Source organism: Neoarius graeffei, chromosome 2, assembly GCF_027579695.1.
Source record: "Neoarius graeffei isolate fNeoGra1 chromosome 2, fNeoGra1.pri, whole genome shotgun sequence".
NCBI lineage: Eukaryota > Metazoa > Chordata > Actinopteri > Siluriformes > Ariidae > Neoarius > Neoarius graeffei.
Window position 1 is genome coordinate 62,132,301 of NC_083570.1, and position 27,000 is coordinate 62,159,300.

A 27,000-nucleotide genomic window follows, 5' to 3' on the forward strand; every position below is an offset into this window, starting at 1 on the left:
CTCATCACCTCACTCCTGCTGAGGATAGCCCCATATGGACAGTCTAAAGATGCGCTCTGAAACATGATGACGACTTTGGACTGCAACTGATGCAATCACTTTTGCTAAGATAGCTTAGGACTACCGTATATTTGCCATAACTTTAGGAATACAACTGCAATGAACAGTCTTTCACTCAAGTCTCCTTGCCATTGTCGCCTCTGGCTTGCTCATTGAGGATAAATTTCTGTATATATTTCTGTAAAGCTGTTTTATGACAATGTCCATTGTTAATAGTGTTATACAAATAAAATTGAATAAAATTGAATTTAATTGTTTTGAAAGCAACACCGGTATGCTCAGTGTATTCATATTTCAGGTGTACATGTTATACATCACAGTACACATCTATGCTTTGTTGTGTCACATGCCACGCATCTGTTTTGGTTTTGTCATCGTGTACAGAGATTCTGGTAAGACCTTGATATTGCAGTGGAAACTTGGTTTTATTTCAACTTTACATTCAAACATGTGGTCTTTATAACAGTGAGAATGACACTAAATATTATTTAATCAATCTTATTTTCTAATTTTTGTTTCCATTAATTCAGTAATATGATACCCTTTTTCCCATTTTTGAAAAAGTAGTCAAATATCACAAAAACTGTATTCTTTTTTCAATAATAATAATAATAATAATAATAATAATAATAATGACCCCAAAGCTAAGAAACCACTGCTGCTGGTAACATCTCACCAACTTTGTAGTCAATAAATTTTCCCCTGCTTTTTTCTTTCATTAATCTGTTTATTTTCTTTCCTCTCTCTCCAGTCTTCTGGCCAAATTGTATAGATTGTGTTAGTTGAGTTTTGCACGTTCTCTGTTCTGTTTTTATGTGAATGTTATGTTGCAACTAAAGTAAAAGAAAAAAACGTATTATGTCACCCCTCTGGTTCTGGAAGGCCGGCATGCTTGCTATCTAAAAGCACACACTGAGGTGACTTTTTACCAGCTTTGTTTGGTTCAGTAGAAACAGCCAAAGCTGGCATAATGAGGGGTCTATATAACAGGATCTCTGTTTAAAAGGGGCTTGTGTGTCATTTTAGAGTAAGCAAATTCAATTCTCTGGCCTTTAAAGGGATTTTAGCATCAGTTCCGGGTTCAGTGTAACACTGCTTTTCTTTCTGGTTTTTCATGTGAGCCAGGTAGCTAGTTTGGCCTGGCTTATTAAAAATTGAGCATGTAGGTCATTTCTTTCTCTTCAGCTAAATATTTAGGACTAACAATGAACAGGTTTTCTGTCAGCATTTGACCAAACGTCCCTATCCAAATTCCCAGTGTATTGTTGTTATTGCATCTTAAAAAAGGTAGTCTCGTTTCCGCTCCATCACAGAATGGGCATGTTCAATCAAATTTAACATCAAATTCAACTCCATTAGGCAAGTGATTATCTCATTTAGCGTCATAAATTAGACAAATTTTTGCACCTCATTGTGTATATATATATATATATATATATATATATATATATATATATATATATATATATGTGTATGTATGTATGTATGTATGTATTTTATATATAAGGGAGAACATTGCTAGATTGGCATTGTGAATAACAGTTGAAATACTCATGACTGCTGGGTAACAAAGAAATGAGAGAGCACAGAGAAAACATTTACTTAATTATTTAGCTTATTATTTGCTCATTCTTTCATGCAAACATTTGTTCATTTAATTAAAAAAACATGTTTGGAATAAAACAATGTTATTGTTCAAACATGTAAAATAGTTTCAATTATTAATTACCATATTATACATGTAATGTTTAATGATGATATAATATATTAACATATTTTAACACTTTACAGTGGTGCTTGAAAGTTTGTGAACCCTTTAGAATTTTCTATATTTCTGCATAAATATGCCCTAAAACATCATCAGATTTTCACACAAGTCCTTAAAGTAGATAAAGAGAACCCAGTTAAACAAATGAGACAAAAATATTATACTTGGTCATTTATTTATTGAGGAAAATGATCCAATATTACAGATCTGTGAGTGGCAAAAGTATGTGAACCTCTAGGATTAGCAGTTAATTTGAAGGTGAAATTAGAGTCAGGTGTTTTCAATCAATGGGATGACAATCAGGTGTGAGTGGGCACCCTGTTTTATTTAAAGAACAGGGATCTATCAAAGTCTGATCTTCACAACACGTGTTTGTGGAAGTGTATCATGGCACGAACAAAGGAGATTTCTGAGGACCTCAGAAAAAGCGTTGTTGATGCTCATCAGGCTGGAAAAGGTTACAAAACCATCTCTAAAGAGTTTGGACTCCACCAATCCACAGTCAGACAGATTGTGTACAAATGGAGGAAATTCAAGACCATTGTTACCCTCCCCAGGAGTGGTCGACCAACAAAGATCACTCCAAGAGCAAGGTGTGTAATAGTCGGCGAGGTCACAAAGGACCACAGGGTAACTTCTAAGCAACTGAAGGCCTCTCTCACATTGACTAATGTTAATGTTCATGAGTCCACCATCAGGAGAACACTGAACAACAATGGTGTGCATGGCAGGGTTGCAAGGAGAAAGCCAATGCTCTCTAAAAAGAACCTTGCTGCTCATCTGCAGTTTGCTAAAGATCACGTGGACAAGCCAGAAGGCTGTTAGAAAAATGTTTTGTGGACGGATGAGACCAAAATAGAACTTTTTGGTTTAAATGAGAAGCGTTATGTTTGGAGAAAGGAAAACACTGCATTCCAGCATAAGAACCTTATCCCATCTGTGAAACATGGTGGTGGTAGTATCATGGTTTGGGCCTGTTTTGCTGCATCTGGGCCAGGACGGCTTGCCATCGTTGATGGAACGATGAATTCTGAATTATACCAGCGAATTCTAAAGGAAAATGTCAGGACATCTGACCATGAACTGAATCTCAAGAGAAGGTGGGTCATGCAGCAAGACAACGACCCTAAGCACACAAGTCGTTCTACCAAAGAATGGTTAAAGAAGAATAAAGTTAATGTTTCGGAATGGCCAAGTCAAAGTCCTGACCTTAATCCAATGGAAATGTTGTGGAAGGACCTGAAGTGAGCAGTTCATGTGAGGAAACCCACCAACATCCCAGAGTTGAAGCTGTTCTGTATGGAGGAATGGGCTAAAATTCCTCCAAGCCGGTGTGCAGGACTGATCAACAGTTACCACAAACGTTTAGTTGCAGTTATTGCTGCACAAGGGGGTCACACCAGATACTGAAAGCAAAGGTTCACATACTTTTGCCACTCACAGATATGTAATATTGGATCATTTTCCTCAGTAAATAAATGACCAAGTATAATATTTTTGTCTCATTTGTTTAACTGGGTTCTCTTTATCTACTTATAGGACTTGTGTGAAAATCTGATGACGTTTTAGGTCATATTTATGACCTATATAGAAAATTCTAAAGGGTTCACAAACTTTCAAGCACCACTGTATATTTCATTGGGGGGCGGCACGGTGGTGTAGTGGTTAGTGCTGTCGCCTCACAGCAAGAAGGTCCGAGTTCGAGCCCTGTGGCCGACGAGGGCCTTTCTGTGCGGAGTTTGCATATTCTCCCCGTGTCTGCGTGGGTTTCCTCCGGGTGCTCCGGTTTCCCCCACAGTCCAAAGACATGCAGGTTAGGTTAACTGACCGTAGGTGTGAATGTGAGTGTGAATGGTTGTCTGTGTCTATGTGTCAGCCCTGTGATGACCTGGCGACTTGTCCAGGGTGTACCCCGCCTTTCGCCCGTAGTCAGCTGGGATAGGCTCCAGCTTGCCTGCGACCCTGCAGAACAGGATAAAGCGGCTACAGATAATGAGATGAGTATTGAGTTATTGTTAGAAAACCAAATGAGTATTTTCGTCATTGGTCCCTTTAGTGATCTATGTATCTTGGCAAGAACTGACCACTGGGGGGTCGCTATTTGTAAGGAGTGATGGGCAGATGTTTCTTATTGCCAATGTGTGCCCTAGTAGATTGATTATTTAAATAATTAAATAGTTCTGAATGTCTACTCTTGATATGAGCCCTGGGTTTCATCTGTGAATACTGCATTTGTTGTTAAAAAGGATAAACCAACATGAAAACCAGAGATCTGTCTATGGGAGAAAACCAAGCCATTTTGAAAAAAGGGCAAATCGATCAGAGCCATTCCACAAGCATTGGGCATAGCCAATAGAATAATTTGGAAACATGTCTGTGAAGATTCTCAATCATCCAGGTCATAGTAAACTGTGGGTGGTAGAAAAGGGCAACTGGACTTGCTTGAAGATTCTTGAAAACGTTTCACCTCTTGTCCAAAAGGCTTCCTCAGTTCTGTCTGACTAATAGGGAGTATCAGATATTTATCCTCTCCTGGCTCAGAATCAGAATCAGAATTCTGATGACCAGCTCATCTAAGGTGTCACTGAGGCATCATGTTGGTGTGGGTCGCTGGAGGCTGGGTGCCCACACCCAGCCTCCAGCGACCCACACCAACATGATGCCTCAGTGACACCTTAGATGAGCTGGTCATCAGAATTCTGATTCTGATTCTGAGCCAGGAGAGGATAAATATCTGATACTCCCTATTAGTCAGACAGAACTGAGGAAGCCTTTTGGACAAGAGGTGAAACGTTTTCAAGAATCTTCAAGCAAGTCCAGTTGCCCTTTTCTACCACCCACAATAATTTGGAAAATAAAAAAAAAAACACTAGTATACTAACAAACAGACATGAAATAGATTGGAAAAGTAGTTGATGACAGAAACAACAGCAGTTGATGAGAGAAACATTGTGAGAGCATTGTGGGGAATGCAGGCCAGCTTGCCTGTGACCCTGTAATTATACACATAAAAAGCTTTGTAAAAGTTAGAATTACAACACACTCTTAAAAGAAAGACTTTTACAGAACATTTGCTGGAATATAATTTATTCATCGTTTAAAGTAGTTCTAGAATTTTAGAACCCACTATTGATGAAAATGTAGTATAAGGGTATATATTCAATGTATGCAAATTAAAAATAAAAAATTTCCCCATCAAAAGGGTGTATTTGAGCGACAAAACCGAGCTTCTGGGAAGCATTTCCTGAAAATCCCAGTCGGGAGTCACGTGACCGATGATGTAGTAAATTGACCAGGATGGCAGCATCCAGTATAAACACAAGCGAAATGAGTGAATCAGACAGCGATTATTCAGACAAAATTGTGTCTGAAGACGAAAGTGAATCGTGTTCCAGTCGAGGTGAGTCGATGCACAACATTTTTTCTACTAAACAGAGGTCTGGGCCGAAATGTGCGTCGTGATCGGCAGTATATTTGGGGCGAACCGATGGCGTTCAAGCGGCCTTTCCAACAACACGGAAATGACTGCAGCTGTCAAAGTCTGCTTTGTGTGCATTCGGAGCTTGGGGAGAAGAAAAATGCGGGCCTGAATGGGGACAGTCACGGCTGTATCGTAGAAGTGCAAAGCAGGAACTCGTCCAGGGATCGTCTAGTTCTTGTTTAGTTAAAGAACCCTTTAATTGTCCTAAAGGTTCGGGAAGCTCGTTCAAAGCGCGCCTCAAGATTCTCCCATGGACTATAAAAAACACTTTTCCCTTTACACTCACCAGCATAAATGTGCACTAGCCTTCAACTAGCACCAGTCTGCCCTCGTCCGCTTTACTTGCCGGTTCCACTCAGCGAGATCGTATCCATTATTCTGATCAGGATCAGGGAACTGATGCAGAGATACTCCGTCTTTGTTGGTTTTAGAACAGCTGTACGCGACACACTTTTTTACCATTCTTTAAATTCGTTTCTTAAGACAAGGATTTTTTTAAGATGTTACCTTGACACACACACGGACTGGCCAGCGGGAGTTTTCCCGGTGGTTCAGTGTGGGCAGGAATTGGGCAGGACGTTCACGCCTCCTTAGAGTAACATCAGCTGATAAGGCACGTCACCACTCGACATCTGGTGACTGTTTTGAAGAAGGCGGAAGTTTATCGCCGAAACTGTCAAGGTAACATCTTAAAAAAATCCTTGTCTTAAGAAACGAATTTAAAGAATAGTTTCAATAGGTAGACATAATGAACTTTCACTACACACTTTTTTACCATCGTATACAGTGGAAATAATCCGTAGATCCGCGAATTGTCACTCACAGTCACAGTATGTACAGGCAGTGAGCTGTCTAGCTTGTCAATTTACGACGTCATCGGTCACGTGATCGCGGCGCGATGTTTTGCTCGTGGGCTATCGCAGAAAATCCTCTAAAATCATAATGGATAAACATTGAGTAATTTTTTTTGTAATATACTAATATTAGTATTCATCGTTACATGCAAAGGCGATTTTCAAATTCTAGAACTACTTTAAATACAATACACTTATAAAAAGGTGAAAATTCCTCTGTAGTGTGGGACATATCCAGTAGACAGACAAACAGAGAGAGAGAGGCAGACAGACAGAGAGATAGAAAGACAGACAGACAGACAGACAGAGAGACACACACACAGACACAGAGAGAGAGAGAGAGACAGACAGACAGACAGAGAGACACAGACAGACAGAGAGAGACACAGCCAGATAGAGAGAGAGAGAGACACAGACATACAGAGAGACACAGACAGACAGAGAGAGACACAGCCAGACAGACAGACAGAGAGAGAGAGAGAGAGACAGACAGAGAGAGAAAGACACACACAGACAGAGAGACACACACAGACAGAGAGACACACACACAGAGAGAGACAGAGACACACACACAGACAGAGAGAGAGACACACACAGACAGAGAGAGACACACACAGACAGAGAGAGAAAGACACACACACACAGACAAAGACACACACACACACACACAGACAGAGACACACAGAGAGAGAGAGAGAGAGACACACACAGAGACAGACAGAGAGAGAAAGACAGACAGAGAGAGAAAAAGAGAGACAGAGAGAGAGAGAAAGACAGGCAGAGAGAGAGAAACTTATATACACGATATAATTTATAATTTTAGTTAGTTTACACAATTGGTCAAGCCTGAATGTAATGCCATTCATTTTAGCCAATCAGCATTCGGCCCTGCAGTCAGGCGCCGTCAGAAGCCAATCAGGTGCGCGAATACAAATGACATCACCTTTGTTTTCCCCCACCGTGATGTTATTTTCCGCAGAGAGACTGTCAGTTTCAGTGACCTCGGCATGGCGACGTTGGGCTTTTAAGGCTTTCAGCTCACTGTTCCGGGGACAGGTTTGTGTTCTCAGATTGTTTTGCTCATAGATAAGTGAGATTAATAAGTGAGATTAATGTATAAACGTAAAGAATCAGAATGAGTTCGGTGAGTTCGGCCTCGGTGTGAGGAGTGCGCTGTGCTGGTCGCTGCTTGAACAGGTAAGATAGAAGAATAAAAAAAAAAGACAAAAGTAGTAATATAAATAGAATAACCAATAAGAAGAATCTAAACTATGCGGATATGAAGAGTGGAGCTGTGTAAGGGATGAGTGTAAGAGGAGCTGTTCCGGTTAGCTGTAGCATTGCACAGTACAGTTCGCCGCTGCTGAGTGTGTGACCCGACCCGACCCGACCCGGTTATTTATTTCAGTTTACTGCTAAATAAACCCAGATTTATTATTATTTACGGCGAACGACTTTGTAGCTGATCTCCCCCTGCTGAGTGGTGTGGGCTGAAGCTGCCGGGTTGTTGGGTTAGTGCTGTACCTGCTGTAAGGTGCGGATCAGCTGCTGTGAGTCAGTATGTATTATTTTGTTTTTGTTTATTTAACTATCTTTCTACATAAACGGTGTGTCATCAATGATAGTGCTGTTGTATCACACTGTATTGTTTTTAATTGTCTACAGTGTACAAGTTATAAGCTCTAAATGCCATCTGGACACCAGCCTGGTGATGGTTAAAGGAAAAAGTCCACCCTGAAGCACATGCAACATGTTTATGCTGAAATGTCTGAGAGCATTTGTTGGTTGCTGATGTATTTTCATTCTTCCTTTGAAGAAGTTAGGACTTGTGTGGCTCTCTGACATCACATGGGGGTTAGCACAGTTACAGTCATTCATTTTCAATAACCACGTTATCCTGGTGGATCCAGATCCTGTCCTGGGAACACTGGGCAGGAGGTGGGAATACACCCTGAATGGGATGCCAGTCTATCATAGGGCATCATGTGCGCACACGCATGCACGCGTAGAGGCAATTTGAACATGGACAGACTACCTACTGGCATGTTTCAGAAGAAACCCACACAGTTACAGAGAGAGCATAGAAATCTTGATACAGACAGTTACTGGAGGTCAGGATCGAACCTGTGATAGTGGATCTGTGATTCCTAGTGCACTTACAGTGGTGTTGTTTAAAAGAAGGGGGGAAATCAACAATCTCAACTTGGGCGGCACGGTGGTGTAGTGGTTAGCATGGTCGCCTCACAGCAAGAAGGTTCTGGGTTCGAACCCAGCAGCCGGCGGGGGCCTTTCTTTGCGGAGTTTGCATGTTCCCCCTGTGTCTGTGTGGGTTTCCTCCGGGTGCTCCGGTTTCCCCCACAGTCCAAAGACATGCGGTGAGGTTAATATGGGACGGCCTTGGGTTGAGGTGCCCTTGAGCGAGGCACCTAACTCCCAACTGCTCCCCGGGCGCTGTTAGCATGGCTGCCCACTGCTCTGGGTATGTGTGTGTGCTCATTGCTCACGTGTGTGTTCACTGCTTCAGTTGGGTTAAATGCAGAGAGGAAATTTCACAAGTGTGTGATGAATAATGTTGTGCTTTCTTTCTTTCCATAAGGGATAACGGTTGGATTTTGTTCCTAAGAACAAAAAAAGCAAGAGCTTCTTTTTTTCAATGACTATTTCCCAGCTGTGTTCAATGCCACATTAATGTAAATTCCATTAGAATGAAAGTTAGTTTTGGAACATTATTTAGCCTATTTAGTGTAAAGAATATATGTACTGTGTGTGTATATACATGTGTGTGTGTGTGTGTGTGTGTGTGTGTGTGTGTGTATGTATAACATAAGTATCTGTATATATGATTTTAATTTGGTCAATATTATACCATGTTGGTATGTCTTGGTATGTTTTCTTTTTTGTTTGTTGCTTTTGTTTTCTTTTGTGTATATATAGTTTATTATGGCGGAAAGTGACGTTTGATTAGCGGTGGTATAAAGGTTCAGGATTTGATAAGTTATTTACTACTTCCTAATCCTTTCTGAACATTATTATGTTACTACCTTGTGGCTATGCTTTTCTGTTTTTGACGATGTTTTGATTTATTATTATTATTATTATTATTATTATTATTATTAATATCTTCTTTACTTTTAGGAATAAAGCAATCAATCGAGAGAGAGAGAGCTGGGGTGGTTGACAAAAAGTGGCTAGGTCACAGATTACAGAAATATAATAAAAAAGGATACAAAATACGGCAGGCGGCACCGTGGTGTAGTGGTTAGCGCTGTCGCCTCACAGCAAGAAGGTCCGGGTTCGAGCCCCGTGGCCGGCGAGGGTCTTTCTGTGCAGAGTTTGCATGTTCTCCCCGTGTCCGTGTGGGTTTCCTCCGGGTGCTCCGGTTTCCCCCACAGTCCAAAGACATGCAGGTTAGGTTAACTGGTGACTCTAAATTGAGCGTAGGTGTGAATGAGAGTGTGAATGGTTGTCTGTGTCTATGTGTCAGCCCTGTGATGACCTGGCGACTTGTCCAGGGTGTACCCCGCCTTTCGCCCGTAGTCAGCTGGGATAGGCTTCAGCTTGCCTGCGACCCTGTAGAACAGGATAAAGCGGCTAGAGATAATGAGATGAGACAAAATACGGCGTAGTTACGGACATTTCAGTATATTGCGGATTGGTTACGGATTTCGAACAGATGATGTATCATGGCTAAAACAAATTAAGAAGTCCAAAACAAATGTTTGGACTGCCGAAGTTCATAATTAAAATATCCTGCCTGCATGTTTACTTTATTAATTTACTATTGATATTTCACGGAAAATATCACATCCGTGAATAAAAGATCCGTACTTTTTGTATTATATTTTTTTATTTTCTGTGAATCTGTATTCCATGACTTGTCGGTATTTTGTAAGCAGTGAGAGAGCTGGACAGGACTAAAGTGCTGCTGCATCACTCTCTCTTTAGGTAGAGAATAAGTCAGCGCTAAATCCCCGTGGTTCTGTTATCAGCAGGTAGTCGAATGGCATTGTGGGAACATTTAACCAAACCGTACACTCAGACTTTGTTTGCAAAATAAATCTTGGACACCATTGAAGGTCCCATTTTAATGAAAAAGACTAATATTCAAGTTGTGAAGGCATCGTCCTTAAATTATATGTTGACTAATATGGCAAAAGGTCATTGAACACATGTAGTTTCTCATTTCAGTTCACTCTAGAGATTTGCTGATTGTTCTTCAATAATAATAAAAAAGGCAACTATACTGCATAATTATATCTGTGTGATCAGGAATAAGAATTGAAGTATTTTTTTTCCCCTTACAGGTGTCTCTGCAATACAAGGATGCATTTTCTGATCGTTAACGTCACTGAAATGAAGGCATGACCATTATATGGCTTTCAGATTCATATTTATTGTCTCTGAATAAGGCAATACATTTGTGGTACACACAAGGCCAGAGGTTTGTGACTCTTTCAGTCTCACCATTCTATAATTCATTTGGCCAAATTAATTTCAAAAGGCCTCTGAACTACAGAATCCGAGATTTCCACCATAACTGGAAGCACAGCCAGAAGAGCAGTATTTGGAGACTATGTCCATGCCGAGTTAGTTCCTTCAAGCACAAGGATTTGCTGTACACCAGCATTTCCAGTTTCAGTACCTCAGCCTGCCTCGGTTCCTTTAACCAGAGCTATCATATGTCCCGACTCAAGAACACGTTGGAATCTGTATCGAAAGCCGTGAGTGGGACGCAAGCAGAGATTTTCTCCAGGATAGCGCGACTCAAACCCAGTTCCAGAGACAGCGCTGTAGGTGCAGAGACGACACCTGTTCAGGATCAGAGGAATGGATCAGCTTTGGCTACATCTACACCAACGCTTGTATCTCAGCCTCAATCGTCACCTTCAACCTCACCATCGAACACAAGTATTCCTGAGACCTCTGTCCCAGTTCAGTATGTCCAAGCAGAAGTAAAATCAAAGAACTCTCAGTCTCGTACCAGTAAACCATACGGACCAGCTACAACCACAGCATCAAAATCAGCACCTCCACCTCCCAGCTTCACATCCTCCAGACAGACTACACATCTCTTCCACCCGGGTTCTTTTAGTGTCAACTTGGATGAGACCTATAATTCCCTGGCGCACCACGTAAACTCTTATTTTAGCAGCTTTACTATGGATCAAGAAAAGAAGAACGAGGCAAAAGATTGTTCCGACCAGTCATCCACTTGCACACCTGACCCGTGCCACCAGAGCGCTGAGGACACACCTTCTCATCTGCATGTAAAGGACCAGACACCGACTGAAATATCTGCTCCAGTCCCAGGTTCTGCCTCCTCATCTAAAAAAGGCCTCGGACATTACCTGACGTACAAGCCTACCGTCCAGGCATTTGTAGGGAACTACATTGCCCCCCTAGTTCCCAGGTTTAGGACGGAACCAAAACATGCATTACCAGAAACGGATAAAAGTCTTCCTCCTGAAGACACTGCTTCAAAACCAAACGAAGTGGTGGAGAATAAGGAGCAGAAAGCCGCAGAGGAAAAGGCCAGGAGACTACTGCTTCAAAGAGAGAAGGTACTGCATGGCATGTAAATAGTTAATAATTAAGTAATAAAACACAGGAACACGATCACCCTGAAATTGATTATTTTCCAATAACAGCAAGTGTTTTAGCAATTTGCCAACAACTGTGATAATTTAATTAGAGAGCAACACGTCATAGTTTTTATTTGTTTACAGTGGATATAAAGTGTATACACCCTGTTACAATGATAGGTTTTTCTGATGTTAAAAAATGAGACCACGATAAATAATTTCAAAACTTTTCCCACCTTTAATGTGACCTATAACCTGTACAATTCAACTGAAAAACAAATCTGTTAGGGAGAAAAACATATTAAAAAAAAAAAGTACAATAAGCTGTTTGCATAAGTGTACACACCCTTAAACTAATACTTAATTGAAGCACCCTTTGATTTAATTACAGCATTCAGTCTTCTTGGGTTCACACCTGCCATCAGTTAAAATGACTCTGATTAACCCCAAATAAAGTTCAGACATTTACTCAGTTGCCTCCTCCAGCAAAAGCCAGGGTTCGCCGAGAGCTTACAAAGCATCATCTCATTGTTGAAAGGTATCAGTCAGGAGAAGGGTACAAAACATTTCCACGGCATTAGATATACCATGGAGCACAGTGAAGACAGTCATCAAGAAGTGGAGAAAATATGGGACAACAGTGACATTACCGAGAACTGGACGTCCCTCCAAAATTGATGAAAAGACGAGATGAAAACTGGTCAGGGAGGCTGCCGAGAGGCCTACAGCAACACTGAAGGGGCTGCAGGAATTTCTGGCAAGTACTGGTTGTGTACTACATGTGACAACAATCTCCCGTATTCTCCGTATGTCTGGACTATGAGGTAGGGTCAAAGAAAAACATCCAGGCCTGGCTAAATTTTGCAAAAAAAATATAAACTCTCCCAAAAGCATGTGGGAAAATGTGTTCTGGTCTGATGAAACCAAGGTTGAACTTTTTGGCCACAATTCCAAAAGGTATGTTTGGCGCAAAAACACCACTGCGCATTACCAAAAGAGCACCATCCCCACGGTGAAGCATGGTGGTGGCAGCATCATGTTTTGGGGTTGTTTTTCTTCAGCTGGAACAGGGCCTTTAGTCAAGGTGGAGGGAATTATGAACAGTTCTAAATACCAGTCGATTTTGGCCCAAAACCTTCAGGTGTCTGCTAGAAAGCTGAAGCTGAAGAGGAATTTCATCTTTCAGCATGACAATGGCCCCAAAAAAGTTTTGGAATGGCCCAGCCAGAGCCCAGACCTAAATCCAATTGAGAATCTGTGGGGTGACCTGAAGAGGGCTGTGCACAAGAGATCCCCTCGCCATCTGACAGATTTGTAGCACTTTTGCAAGGAAGAGTGGGCAAATATTGCCAAGTCTAGATGTGGCAGGCTGATAGACTCCGACCCAAAAAGACTGAATGCTGTAATTAAATCAAAAGGCGCTTCAACAAAGTATTAGTTTAAGGGTGGGCACACTTATGCAACCAGCTTATTGTAAGTTTGTTTTTCTCTCTAACAACTTTTTTTGTTTTTCAGTTGAATTGTACAGGTTATAGGTCACAAAGGTGGGAAAAGTTTTGAAATTATTTATCGTGGTCTCATAGGTTTTTCTGACAATAAAAAAATCATTTTAATGGGGTGTGTACCCTTTTTTTTTTTTTTTTTTATATCCACTGTATATTTGCATTTAATGTTGTGGAATGTCTTCGAAGCCAGTTATCTCCTGTTATCGCTTTTATTAGCAGCTATAACCAGCCATTCCCTCACCACCCTTTCTGTTTCCTCCCTCATGAAGTGAATACGCAACTCGCCATGTTGCAGAGAAACGACAAAATTCAGAGCTTTCTGTCCTGAAGGCTCTTGTGCCTTGGAAAATTTTATTACTTTACCCCTGAAGTGCTGACACTGGAGACACCTTCTAAAATTTTTAAATAAACATCCCTTCACAGAAAACTTCTTCACCTTATCAGCGACATAAAATCAGTGGCGCGATTGCCATAGTCCAAGTTCTGTTTATAGGTCATAGGCAGCGGTCGGAGGTGAAACGTAGAATATCAACTTTATTATCTAGAAGAACGACCCAAAAAGCGAATTCAATCTTCCTAGTGTCTAATTTGCACCCTAAAAATGAATAAAACAGTTAAAATATACTGGTTTGCCCAATTTCCGAAACCTTGTTTACATCTCACTTACGCGCACTTTCACTGCCAGGGGACCGTCGTCATGACGTCATTCAAGCCAAACAGACCGGGAGCAGCTCTGTGTTTACTTGCGAAGCGAGCACACGTGTACGGGCTTTGGTCGTGAGAGGTTGTGTAAAATGTCTGATAGCGATTTTGAAGTAGGAACTCTCCAAATTAAACATCGAGAGGTGAAACCATATATGTATGAACCTATGGCTGTTGCGAAGCAATCGATGAATGTGGCTCACTGGTTTGACCGTGCAGCCTCGGAATCGGACAGCAACTCGGCTGACTCTGATCGCGGTGACCCTGGACCTCAACAAGACTCGCGCCCAAACGATTTATCCTGGTAGTTATGATAAATTCCTACTTTCGTCGTAATACTGAATAAGAGCCCTTTTGAAGAATAATTAACTCTTTACCCCTTAAAGCAGTTGCTACAGCCACCCTTGTATATGTATATACTGTTCACCCTTAGAACATATTTACAAAAAAAAAAGTCTAAAGACAAGGTTTTGACAAGGTTTTAGACAAGGCGTCATATGTCGTCATTAAGGGATATACACGGGGTCGTCATATGTCGTCATTAAGGGGTAAAGAGTTAAGGCCAATTTATGCTGACAACCCAGTCCTCGCAGATAGCGTCGCAGACAGTGTCTGCGTAGGCCCCCCCACCTTCGCAGACGCTCTGCGCACACCTCCCAAAAATTGTGACCACCGCAGAAGCCTCGCAGACAGCGTCGCAGACAAGAGGGCTCTGATTGGTCCACTCTACATCCGCTGTACACGCACTTCCGCTTCCCTACTTTCCCGGTTTGTTTTGTTTTCACAACCGCCATTTTTAAAAACACGAGCGAAGATGGAGCAGCACGAAGAGTGGTTGATCGAGGAAGTACGTACATCTATACGACTCCACTTCGAGTCATTATAAAAAAAAAAAGTTCTAGTCATTATAAGTAACCGGAGGATAAACACTCCACTAACCACACCCACCAACTACTCCTAGCGACTTCGCGCCCCCTTGCGTTGTGCCGGTGAATAACATCGTGCACGCCTATTACTCCCCGCTCAACGATAAATTACAACTGTCTGCGAAAAGCTATCTGCGAAAGCCTTGTCGCAAGAGCATGCAGAGGCCTTTAAACCGCCCTCCCTAGTGGATATAGGGAATGATTACTTGACAGTGCGCCGGTAGACCACATTAGCCTGCCATCCACAGCATTGTACTATTTATAGCCGACTCTAAGTGAGGAAATATCCCTTTGTCTCATTTCCACAATGATTGTACAGGATCCCTCAGGATTCTTGACTTGTCAATTGCAAGCAAAAGTAAAAATGTTTACCTCCAATCTTCTCCTTTTGCTTAAGCGTTGCTGCTCCGTTTCTTCTTTGACTGCTTGATTTTGTTTCATGCGCACAATCCACTCTCTCCGTCTCGTCTCCTCTTCCGGAAAAAGCCAACCCTCTGGCTTCACGCACACAATCCACTCTCTCTGCCTCGTCTCCTCTTTTGGAATAAAAACAACCCACTCGCTCCGCCTCTTCTCCTTTTTCGGAAAAAGCCAACCCTCTCGCTCCGTCTCTCCTCCTTTTTTAGAAAAAGTAAATCCTCTCGCTCCATCTCTTCCGGAAAAAGCCAACCCACTCTCTCCACCTCTTCTCCTCTCTCAAAAAAAGGTAAAAACTTCTTCCTGAACCGGTCCCATTGTTACAGTTCACTGCACAATAAGGCATGGGCTTTTTCTTTGGACAATCCTGAACGCACGTCTGCACTCAAACCGAACGGCAATGTAAGTAAATGGAAGTGGACTCAACTCAAGCGGTTTGTTTGGCTTAAATGACGTCACGCGCCGAGTGGTCACGAAAATAGCCGAACAGAAATTCGCCGCGATCTGCGCTAACTTATTTTAATTATTACTTATTAACAATACTTCTTGGGACCAGAAGAAAATCACAGAAGGTTTTTTAACATATACAGTTTCAAACGTGCATAAAATTTAAAACCGTTGCCTATGAGCTTTAAAGGAACAGTCCACCGTACTTCCATAATGAAATATGCTCTTATCTGAATTGAGACGAGCTGCTCCGTACCTCTCCGAGCTTTGTGCGACCTCCCAGTCAGTCAGACGCAGTCAGACGCGCTGTCACTCCTGTTAGCAATGTAGCTAGGCTCAGCATGGCCAACGGTATTTTTTGGGGCTGTAGTTAGATGCGACCAAACTCTTCCGCGTTTTTCCTGTTTACATAGGTTTATATGACCAGTGATATGAAACAAGTTCAGTTACACAAATTGAAACGTAGCGATTTTCTATGCTATGGAAAGTCCGCACTATACTGACAGGCGTACTAACACCTTCTGCGTGCTTCGGCAGCGCATTGATATCTGAGCTCCGTATCAATAGTATCTTAATGAGAAGCAGAACAAATGTTGGTGTGTTTTGCTTTTGGAGATGATGATGATGATGATGATGACGATGATGATGATGATAATAATAATAATTAGTAGTAGTTCAACTTGTATGGCACCTTTCTCGCACCCAAGGTTGCTTTACAGTTACCAAAAAAAAGTCCACTAAAAGAGGGTCAGGATGTAATTCCAGTGGCGTAGCTGCCCACACCGCCTGCATAGCTGCCGCGACGCCACTGGGTAACATCGCTCAGAACACTGCGCCATGGATCCACAAACCGAGCACAGAAGCACCGACGCACAAAGCGCTGGACAAACCCGGATGTTAAAAAGAGCAACAAGCTCGTTGCAGTCCATCGTGAGTAGCACAGGCATCACCCACAGCAGCCAAAGGCCTGGAGAGAACCGATGCCCAAAACTGGGTCTGGAGCTACACCACAACTAGCGGACAAAACATTCACACAAAGAACAAACATCAAACCATACAATCAGAAAAAGAAAAACAAAGGGGAGGAAAAAAAAAAAAAGCTCTGGTAAGAAGCAGCAGCCAAAATGCGCACTGTGTACTTTCAACCGGAAACAGGAATGATCAGCCTTGTCCTGTATTTATTTAACATTCTTATAGTACATAATATACTGCGTGGCACGGTGGTGCAGTGGTTAGCGCTGTCGCCTCATAGCAAGAAGGTTCCGGGTTCGAACCTCATGTCTGCCGGGGGGTTTTCTCTGTGGAGTTTGCATGTTCTTCCCGTGTCTTGTGTGGGTTTAATCTGGGTGCTCCGGTTTCCCCCACAGTCCAAAGACATCCAGATTAGGTAAAGCGTAGGTCACAACCGGACGTACGATTTTTTTGGCTGTGCGATTTTTGGCGTTTCCCAAATCGCTGTGTTTTTTTTTGTTCGTGGAGAAAGACGCACGTTGGCCGTAAGTTTGTCTTGCAACCTGAAAAAAACGTAAGCGCCCGTAGAGTTTGTTTGACATGACAAAGAACCTCTGCGGCCAGTCTACGGCTCGAAAATCAGCACGTCACACGCGCCCTCTGTGTGTTTCTTGCACGTGTTTTTTGCACGTAGACCGGCCGTAGGAGCACGTACGGCCGGTTGTGACCGAGGCTTTAAATGCCCAGCTACTGGGATTGCACAAGCCAGTGCATACTTGGTGCTGGTCCCAAGCCTGGATAGATTGGGAAGGGTTGCATCAGAAAGGGCATCTGGTGTAAAACCTATGCCAAGTCAAATATGTGGAAAAAAGATCCGCTGTGGCGACCCCTAACAGGAGCAGCGGGAAGAAGAAGAAAGTACATCAGATAGTATTATGATTCTGCTTCTCTCACTACTTCTAGGGAGTGTTTATCTATAGCAAGACATGTCCTCATTGAAACACACAAAGTCCTGTGTCATGGCCATAAATAAAAATGATCCGGGTTTCTCTTCCCCCCCGCCCCACACGACCTATCACAGCATTTCTCAACCTTTTTTCAGTCACAGCACCCTTCAGAAGTATGCAAATCCTCAAGGCACCCTCATATAAAATATACGTAGTCATGCTGACCATACGCTGACCCCGGCAGTGACGTTGTGACATGGGAAAGGGGGCCGTGAGACAAAGTTTGATGATGCATGAGGCGGCAATGATCTGCATTAGTGTAACTATCGTTTTTTGGAATTTTAATTCATTTTATGTATTTCAATGTTAGAATATATAATTGTTTGACGGCACCCCTAACGAAGCCAGACGGCAAAGGCTGACCTATCAGTATCACTGTATTGTGAAATGTTTGGAGGTACACTGGTGTAAAGCTATGGAACTGAATTCATGAAAAGCCTGAATGAAACTTTTAACTGACAAACAAACATTTGTTTTCAAGCAAATTAATTTGTGCCCAAAGCTTTACATTTGGCATTTGCTTTCTTTAACTAGAAGGCCACTTGGTAGAGTCCATACCTCTGCCAAGCCACATGTTATCAACATCAAAATCAAGTCACTTGAACCTAGGATAATACTAAAGCTGTACACCAAATTTCATCAAAATCTGTTCACTGCTTTTGGAGTTACGTTGGGAACAGACCAAAAAAAAAGCCTGGATCTGCATTCATGACTTGATTTGTATCAAAATCTAATCAATTGTTCCTTGGCCCATGGCCCACCTTTCCTCAAAATTTCATCAAAATCCGTTCACTACTTTTTGGGGTATGTTGGAAACAAAAACAAACAACAGAGGTGAAAACATTAACCTCTTCTAATAAAGTTGGCGGAGGTAATAAATGAAACCTCATGTTTTAACAACATATGATGAAGCTTTTCATTCCACCATTCAGTATATACTTGGTGTGTCCTATATATCAGCACAGTGCGTCATGTCACATGCCAGTGGTAACGCCATCTGATAAGAAAGCTGCCAAAAATTATGCTCTGGGTGCGATTTGCTGGGGGGGGATCATCCCCCCCCCCCGGTTTTTATCTCTGCTGAAAAAAAATCCTCGGGGACAAACCCCGTCAATAAAACAAACAAACCAAAAAAAAAAGTTTACATGACAGGCATGTTGTGACACAGTTTTCTATGATCTACATTGCACTCACTTTCAAAATGACCCGAAGTGGCAGCTTTGATGTTCACGAACGTCTAGGGTTGCCAACCGTCCCGTATTGGGCGGGACATCCCGTTTTTTGGGTAATTTTAATTTGTCCCGTCAGGGACAGATCCTGCCCCTCACTACAATGCTGTGGTGTAAATCGCATAATTGCCGTGAGAAGCGCTATTACAGCGAGTCGCGGTCATCTGCGATTTAAAACCATTCACTGTTGCCATATCCTGAATTTTTAAGCTATACTGACAAAATAGGAATCAAATTAAACTAGAGCAGATGGTGCAGCCAGTGGATACAGCCTAACTGTTCGATAAGGATAGCAGATAGCTTAAAAAAACCCTCCCGAAACAGGATAGACCTCAGCCTATAGTAGGGGAGCTTTTCTGCCTCACTCCTGCCTTTGTGATGTCTTTCTCTCTTCTTCTTCTGCTATGAAGCATTGCAGAAGGTTCTTAGGGTTTTCAAATGGACAATTAAGCAAATATCAGGGTTTTACAGCTACAGCAAATCATTTTTCAGTTTATGACATTGCCTTCATAAATATGGCCTGATGAATTATTTGGCCAAAGTTTAAAAGAGAAAAATGAGACAATGATATTAGAATTGTTTGTTATTTTGCATTAAGTTACTTAAAAATATCCATTAATTGGTCTATTAATTTTTAAAAGCTCTATTTTAGAAATGAATTTGTAGTGGCCTACATTTGAAACACTCACCTAAAGGCGATTCGGTACTGTAACTATTTTGGGGCGCTGGGGTGCGTGTACAGGGCCTGTACCGGTACTTGTCCGCACCCGGAACAAAGTGTCCCTCATTTGGATATGAGAAAGTTGGCAACCCTACGAACATCCACAGCAAATAGATACATTGTAGATAATCAGAGTGTGAACGTGGATTTAGCGCCATGAATCACATCCTTACTGATGAGCGCAACAGAATGAATGTATCCACACTGACAGCCTTCTTTTCCTCGCTGTCAATGGGCCAGACGTGCGTTCCTTCCCTGCTGAGAAATTCGCAGAAATGTGGATTAAAGAAGGGCGAAACGCGGCGGATAGCGCACCGACGGGAAAGCAGAAAAGGCCACACGAACTGCGCCATCAGAGCAAACTGTTCATTTAGTATTCATGTATTTTAGTGATTTTCGAGTCACTGTCCATTTAATCCGGAGGGAGAGAAACATCACAGCAACGCGACAAGCAATGCGAACTTTGTTGTGTTAGTGTTCGTGTATTTAGTCAGAGAGATAGGAAGATGAATTTACTATCTCTGGTTTAGTGTTCGTTTTCATTTAGTGTTATTCATTTGATATCATCGGATGTTATTGAGCTGTTAGCCTATTGTTACCTTAATTTTGTGACGTTTCATGATTAAAAAAAAAAACATCCCCCCTTCTGTTTTTTTGACAAATCGCACCCTGATTATGCTGTACACAGTTTTGTAATGGATGACAGTTTCAATGTGATGTTTAAAAGAAGAGTTTTGTAGTAATAAAAGGCAAATGTCAATTATTCCTTAAAACTAGACAGCCTTTCGAGTTCATAAAATCAGTGAAATTTAGTTCCCTCTGAAATTTGGTCATTGTGATATGTTTATTAATGTAATATCTAAAAAAAAAAAAAAACAGGCCATTCTGTGGCTGGGAAGTTATTTAATTTGAGGGGATTCCTGAGCAAATAATGTGCATGAAATCGCTCGCGTCGCACAGTCAAGCAGACAGAGGAAGTCCGTGTGCACATGCGCAGGTTCACCACCTTCTTCTTTCGGGTTTTACGGCAGCTGGTATCCACAGTGTTGCATTACTGCCATCTATAGGTTTACTTTGACCTTGCACTGACAGTTACGTTATTCTGTCGCTAAACGAACAGCTGATCGCACCGAGGTGCTCGCTGACCGCTGATTATTTATTAGTTTGGTCCTGCGTTTCCTTTCCTTCACAACATAGTTTCTTCTTGTTTTCTGTTACTGTAGTTGGTCTTTCACTTTTCATTCGCGTCCTCCGTTTTTCTCTCCTGTTTCAAATTTGTATCCCAAAATGCCTCGTGCTAACAGGGAAAGCCCACCACATGATGCATGACATAGTATCTTGAATTGGGTCATGGTGAAGCAAGAAAAAACAGCGGAGAATTTAGGGCCACATGGCCCTGAATTCATTAATTGTTCTATTTTAAAAAAATAATTAAATTTGAAGTCTGTGATTCGAATTCAGTAGCTTTCAGTCCATTAAACAAAAATAATTGGGTGTTGGGAAAATTCTTTTTCTGACCTACAGTTGAAAAATCTGAAAGGCAGTCTACCTTTAATTAAGCAATGCATTAACGAAACTATAATATTAGTGATCGACTGTCACCGATTTTTCCATTTTTCAGATCATTGCCCGGGTGAGTGTGGATAATCGGACACGAGCTCTGGTCCAAGCCCTGCGTAGAGCGTCAGATGTGCGGCTTTATATCAGCAGGGTGGAGGAGCTGAGCTACCATCTGTTGGAGTTCCCTGAGACCAGGCTGGTGGCTGTCAAAGTAAGACATTCAAAAAGGACAAAGTTTGTGCATGGAATTCTCTGTAGTTATTGAAAGAACATTGGTTTCGTACAACAACTGGCTCTTGCTTATCAGTCTTTTAGTAACAGTGTGTCTTAATGTTTATCAGTAAAACTGTCAAAAAAAACATCCCCCAGATATTCTTCATACTTGTATGCATATGATGAAGAATGCCAGTGACCCATAAAGTGCATCGCTGTAATTGATTTGCATTTAGTTCCACCCACTAAACTCCATAAAAGGTAAAGCTCATAGAGACAAAGAGCACAAAATAGCAACTGAACAGTGAAAGTAAAGGAATGTCTCAGAGGTAGAAGTGGATATTGAAAGCTCTAAAGTGTTCTACAGCATTAAAAGAAGATGAATGAACTGAAACCGGTTTGTACACCAGCGGAGCTTTAGCACTCCGCCCTCCTTTTGTTTTAACTGAATGGTCTTGTTTGCCTTGGTTTATAGATTAAAATTGGTTAACTTTCTTTTTTGTTATGAATAAATTCATTTGTATCCAACTTGATAAATTAGGCACATTGTTAGCATTTATTATTAGCTAGCTTGTGATGCTTTTTATTTTCCTGTCCATAAATAACCTTGTATTCATTCAAAGTCCCAATACACAATCAGTCCAATAAATATTTATAGAATACGTGTGTGTTAGACCTTAACTACAACCCCGATTCCAAAAAAGTTGGGACAAAGTACAAATTGTAAATAAAAACGGAATGCAATGATGTGGAAGTTTCAAAATTCCATATTTTATTCAGAATAGAACATAGATGACATATCAAATGTTTAAACTGAGAAAATGTATCATTTAAAGAGAAAAATTAGGTGATTTTAAATTTCATGACAACACATCTCAAAAAAGTTGGGACAAGGCCATGTTTACCACTGTGAGACATCCCCTTTTCTCTTTACAACAGTCTGTAAACGTCTGGGGACTGAGGAGACAAGTTGCTCAAGTTTAGGGATAGGAATGTTAACCCATTCTTGTCTAATGTAGGATTCTAGTTGCTCAACTGTCTTAGGTCTTTTTTGTCGTATCTTCCGTTTTATGATGCGCCAAATGTTTTCTACGGGTGAAAGATCTGGACTGCAGGCTGGCCAGTTCAGTACCCGGATCCTTCTTCTACGCAGCCATGATGCTGTAATTGATGCAGTATGTGGTTTGGCATTGTCATGTTGGAAAATGCAAGGTCTTCCCTGAAAGAGACGTCGTCTGGATGGGAGCACATGTTGCTCTAGAACCTGGATATACCTTTCAGCATTGATGGTGTCTTTCCAGATGTGTAAGCTGCCCATGCCACACGCACTAATGCAACCCCATACCATCAGAGACGCAGGCTTCTGAACTGAGCGCTGATAACAACTTGGGTCGTCCTTCTCCTCTTTAGTCCGAATGACATGGCGTCCCTGATTTCCATAAAGAACTTCAAATTTTGATTCGTCTGACCACAGAACAGTTTTCCACTTTGCCACAGTCCATTTTAAACGAGCCTTGGCCCAGAGATGATGTCTGCGCTTCTGGATCATGTTTAGATACGGCTTCTTCTTTGAACTATAGAGTTTTAGCTGGCAACGGCAGATGGCACAGTGAATTGTGTTCACAGATAATGTTCTCTGGAAATATTCCTGAGCCCATTTTGTGATTTCCAATACAGAAGCATGCCTGCATGTGATGCAGTGCTGTCTAAGGGCTTGAAGATCACGGGCACCCAGTATGGTTTTCCGGCCTTGACCCTTACGCACGGAGATTCTTCCAGATTCTCTGAATCTTTTGATGACATTATGCACTGTAGATGATGATATGTTCAAACTCTTTGCAATTTTACACTGTCGAACTCCTTTCTGATATTGCTCCACTATTTGTCGGCGCAGAATTAGGGGGATTGCTGATCCTCTTCCCATCTTTACTTCTGAGAGCCGCTGCCACTCCAAGATGCTCTTTTTATACCCAGTCATGTTAATGACCTATTGCCAATTGACCTAATGAGTTGCAATTTGGTCCTCCAGCTGTTCCTTTTTTGTACCTTTAACTTTTCCAGCCTCTTATTGCCCCGTCCCAACTTTTTTGAGATGTGTTGCTGTCATGAAATTTCAAATGAGCCAATATTTGGCATGAAATTTCGAAATGTCTCACTTTCGACATTTGATATGTTGTCTATGTTCTGTTGTGAAGATCAGTTTTTGAGATTTGTAAATTATTGCATTCCATTTTTATTTACAATTTGTACTTTTGTCCCAACTTTTTTGGAATCGGGGTTGTACCATAAAATACTTTTTTATTCCATATTTTGTTGCTTTTTTTTTGTATTGGGGGGTTGTTTTCGAGGAGAGGATTTTTTGTTTTTTGTTGTTTTTTTGGGGTCCTCGGTTGGTTCAGCAACACACTCCACCTAATTGCTCATATCTAGTGAATGTGGATAGAATAAAGGCTGAGATGCTACACATGATTTCTGAGGTCATTATCATGCAAAAACAACCTTCGTGATGTTTCTTGTTTAAAGTAAAAACCGCTGTGAATTACTAAAGCCTCACTAACACTGTATTGTACTGACTGATATTTTATATAGACTTACTGTCAAGACTTGATACAGAATGGTGCAAAAAGCAAAAAAAAAAAAACGCATTGAGTGAGTGACAGTTCTGTAGGTGGAAATGCTTTGTTGATAAGAGAGGTCAGAGGAAAATGGCTAGATTGGTTCGAGCTCCCAGGAAGGATATAGTAACTTGAGTATTCACTCTTTACAACCGTGATGAGCAGAAAAGCATCTCAGCATGTGCAAAACACTGAACCTTGAGGTGGATGGGCTACAACAGCTGGAGACCACACTGGGTTCCTCTCCTGTCAGCCAAGAACAGGAACCTGAGGCTACCATGGGCACAGACTCACCCAAACTGAACAGTTGAAATCCAGAGCAAAATCACATTCTCTTTTAACTTTCTTCAGCTGTCCAGTTTGGGCGAGTCTGTGCCATGATGGCCTCAGATTCTTGTTTTGGCTGACAGGAGTGGAATGCAGTGTGATCTTCTGCTGTTGTCGCCCATCCACCTCAAGATGTGATGTGATGTGTCGCTCTAATGCTGATGTAGTGGTTTGTTCAGATAATTCTCGTGTCCGTATCAGTTCAGTTGTGTTGTTATTCTGACTGCCCTTTTTTTTTTTTTTAATATAACTCTTTAGTTTATTCCTATTTAATAATGGGTGATTAAATGTTTAGTACGCATCCAGAACTTACCTCTGCTGACTCTCATGAAAGTTGTATTTTAGGTCGACAGTAAAACGATCGTCTTCATGAACCGAAAATTTGTATTCAGCATGGTGGTGGCAGCATCATGGTATGCACTGTTTCTCTTCGGTTGGGACTGGGGGTCTAGTCATTCCACTATCCATCTATTTTGGCACAAATCCTTCAGACCTTTTAGACAGCTGCAGATTTTCACCTTCCAGTAGGAAATTTGTATTAAATGTGTACACATGGCCTGTAACAAGTGTGAGTTGGGTTTGGTTTTTTTTTTTAAAATGGCATTGGTTTTGTTCTCACTAGGAGAAGGTGATTCCTTGCTTGCTGCGCCTGAGGCAGGCTAATGATCCATCTCTAAAGGCAGCAGTCAGAGAGGCCCTCACTCTGGTGGGCTATGTTGACCCGGTGAAGGGCAGGGGGATTCGCATACTGTCCATCGATGGTGGAGGCACAAGGTATGCAGTCTAACCTCACCAGTTCACTCTGAACTTCAACAGCATCAACATGGCTGTGCACTGCATTTTTATACCTCACTTTGTGTGTCTGTGTGTGTCTGTGTGGTTTTACTCTCAGAGGACTAGTCGCCCTTCAGACTTTACAAAAACTGGAAGAGATGTCAGGAAAATCAATTTACCAGCTTTTTGATTACATTTGTGGTGTGAGTACAGGTAAGAGAACGTTTTCTTACATCTCTGTACAAGTATGAAAGCTTTCCTGTGAATACTAATGTATAAGTGTAGTTAAGGTGTCTTTTACCCAACTCTGAACACTGCATGGTTGTCCTTGTATAATATTTAAGCACATTGTGCTTACTAGAGAAAATGACTCCCTTTTTAGCAAAAGTATCAGTAGCTTAGTAGTGGTTAGCGCTGTCGCCTCACAGCAAGAAGGTCCAGGTTCGAGCCCCGTGGCCGGCGAGGGCCTTTCTGTGTGGAGTTTGCATGTTCTCCCCGTGTCTGCGTGGGTTTCCTCCGGGTGCTCCGGTTTCCCCCACAGTCCAAAGACATGCAGGTTAGGTTAACTGGTGACTCTAAATTGAGCGTAGGTGTGAATGTGAGTGTGAATGGTTGTCTGTGTCTGTGTCAGCCCTGTGATGACCTGGCGACTTGTCCAGGGTGTACCCCGCCTTTCGCCCGTAGTCAGCTGGGATAGGCTCCAGCTTGCCTGCGACCCTGCAGAACAGGATAAAGCGGCTACAGATAATGAGATGAGATGAGATCATTTTTGAATGATGCATTGAGATCTGTCGAAGTTTGCCGTATGAGCACCAGGGGGAGCTTTTAGCATTCATTCAGGTCAAATTCAGCTTTCTGTGATTTATCCTGTCTCTTACCCTCAGAAGTGAAATGGGGAAATCTGCAATAGCCAGGTCTCAAATGTATTTTGCAACGCATTCAGCATCTGTTTTAATACTGTGTTCATCCTTTCCCCAAATCGTGGATGCTGCCAAGGCCTGTATAATCTCCTGTGAAAGTACAAGATAGAGACGTTTTCGGGATTTTCTGTGCACACCCACCCACAGTGGAAGAGCACCAGTGCCATGGCGGGGGTGGGGTGGGGGTGCATACCCTTAATGGTGCACAAAGTCTGCTTCTTATGAAAGCTGCTCCTCCAGGGGTGCTGGCATCGAACCTCAGAGTGGCAGTTGTTCACACGAGAGGGGTCTATTTGGACCAAAAGACAACCGTGTGTGTGTGTGTGTGTGTGGTTTTTTTTTTAAATTATGTAAAACCTACCGGATACTCATAAGCAGCATCAGTTATGAAATGCAAGCAAATCTAATTTGTGCTTCCGGACACATTTTTTCCATGCACAAAGTGAGTCATGCTTTATTGCCCAAATAATCTAGCATGTTGATTCAGTTGCAGGAATTTGAATCCGTTGTTGATCTGTCATTGTGCTTATAGATATTACACCAGGCAATTCTCGCCAAAGTGAATCATTTTAAATGTGATTTCCATTTTCTGTATCTCGTATGTACAGTTCATTGATGCTTGTGTGTATGTTTCTGCCCAGGTGCAATATTAGGCTTCATGTTGGGTGTATATCATATTCCCCTGAGTGAGTGTGAGGAGCTGTACAGAAAGCTGGGCTCTGATGTCTTCAGGCAGAATGTCATTGTGGGTACCATGAAGATGGGCTGGAATCACGCCTTCTATGACAGCGAGATCTGGGAGAAAGTTCTGAAGTGAGTAGTGTAATTTGTTTCTGCAAAACAACAAGTGATTAAGACAGCCAGTGAGAAATATTGATTTTTACTCTGGCAGCCATTGATCCTACGGTGTTTATTTGGATGTTTGAGGTCCTTGTGTGTTT

At 41.9% G+C, this 27,000-nt stretch overlaps 1 protein-coding gene across 2 annotated transcripts in view; it reads left to right on the plus strand.

Annotated features, from left to right (window-relative positions):
• The first annotated feature begins 7,125 nt into the window (after positions 1–7,125).
• The window catches only part of pnpla8 (patatin-like phospholipase domain containing 8), a 51,518-nt gene continuing 31,643 nt past the window's right edge, over positions 7,126–27,000 (plus strand). Inside the window, exons 1-6 of one of the 2 annotated variants that reach the window (XM_060914616.1) lie at positions 7,126–7,360; positions 10,468–11,724; positions 21,272–21,421; positions 24,988–25,139; positions 25,258–25,352; positions 26,701–26,872. In XM_060914616.1, the coding sequence (XP_060770599.1) occupies positions 10,525–11,724; positions 21,272–21,421; positions 24,988–25,139; positions 25,258–25,352; positions 26,701–26,872 (1,769 nt within the window). In that variant the 5' untranslated portion in view covers positions 7,126–7,360; positions 10,468–10,524. The remainder of the gene's footprint in view (positions 7,361–10,467; positions 11,725–21,271; positions 21,422–24,987; positions 25,140–25,257; positions 25,353–26,700; positions 26,873–27,000) is intronic. The other variant, XM_060914617.1, reaches the window with a different exon arrangement.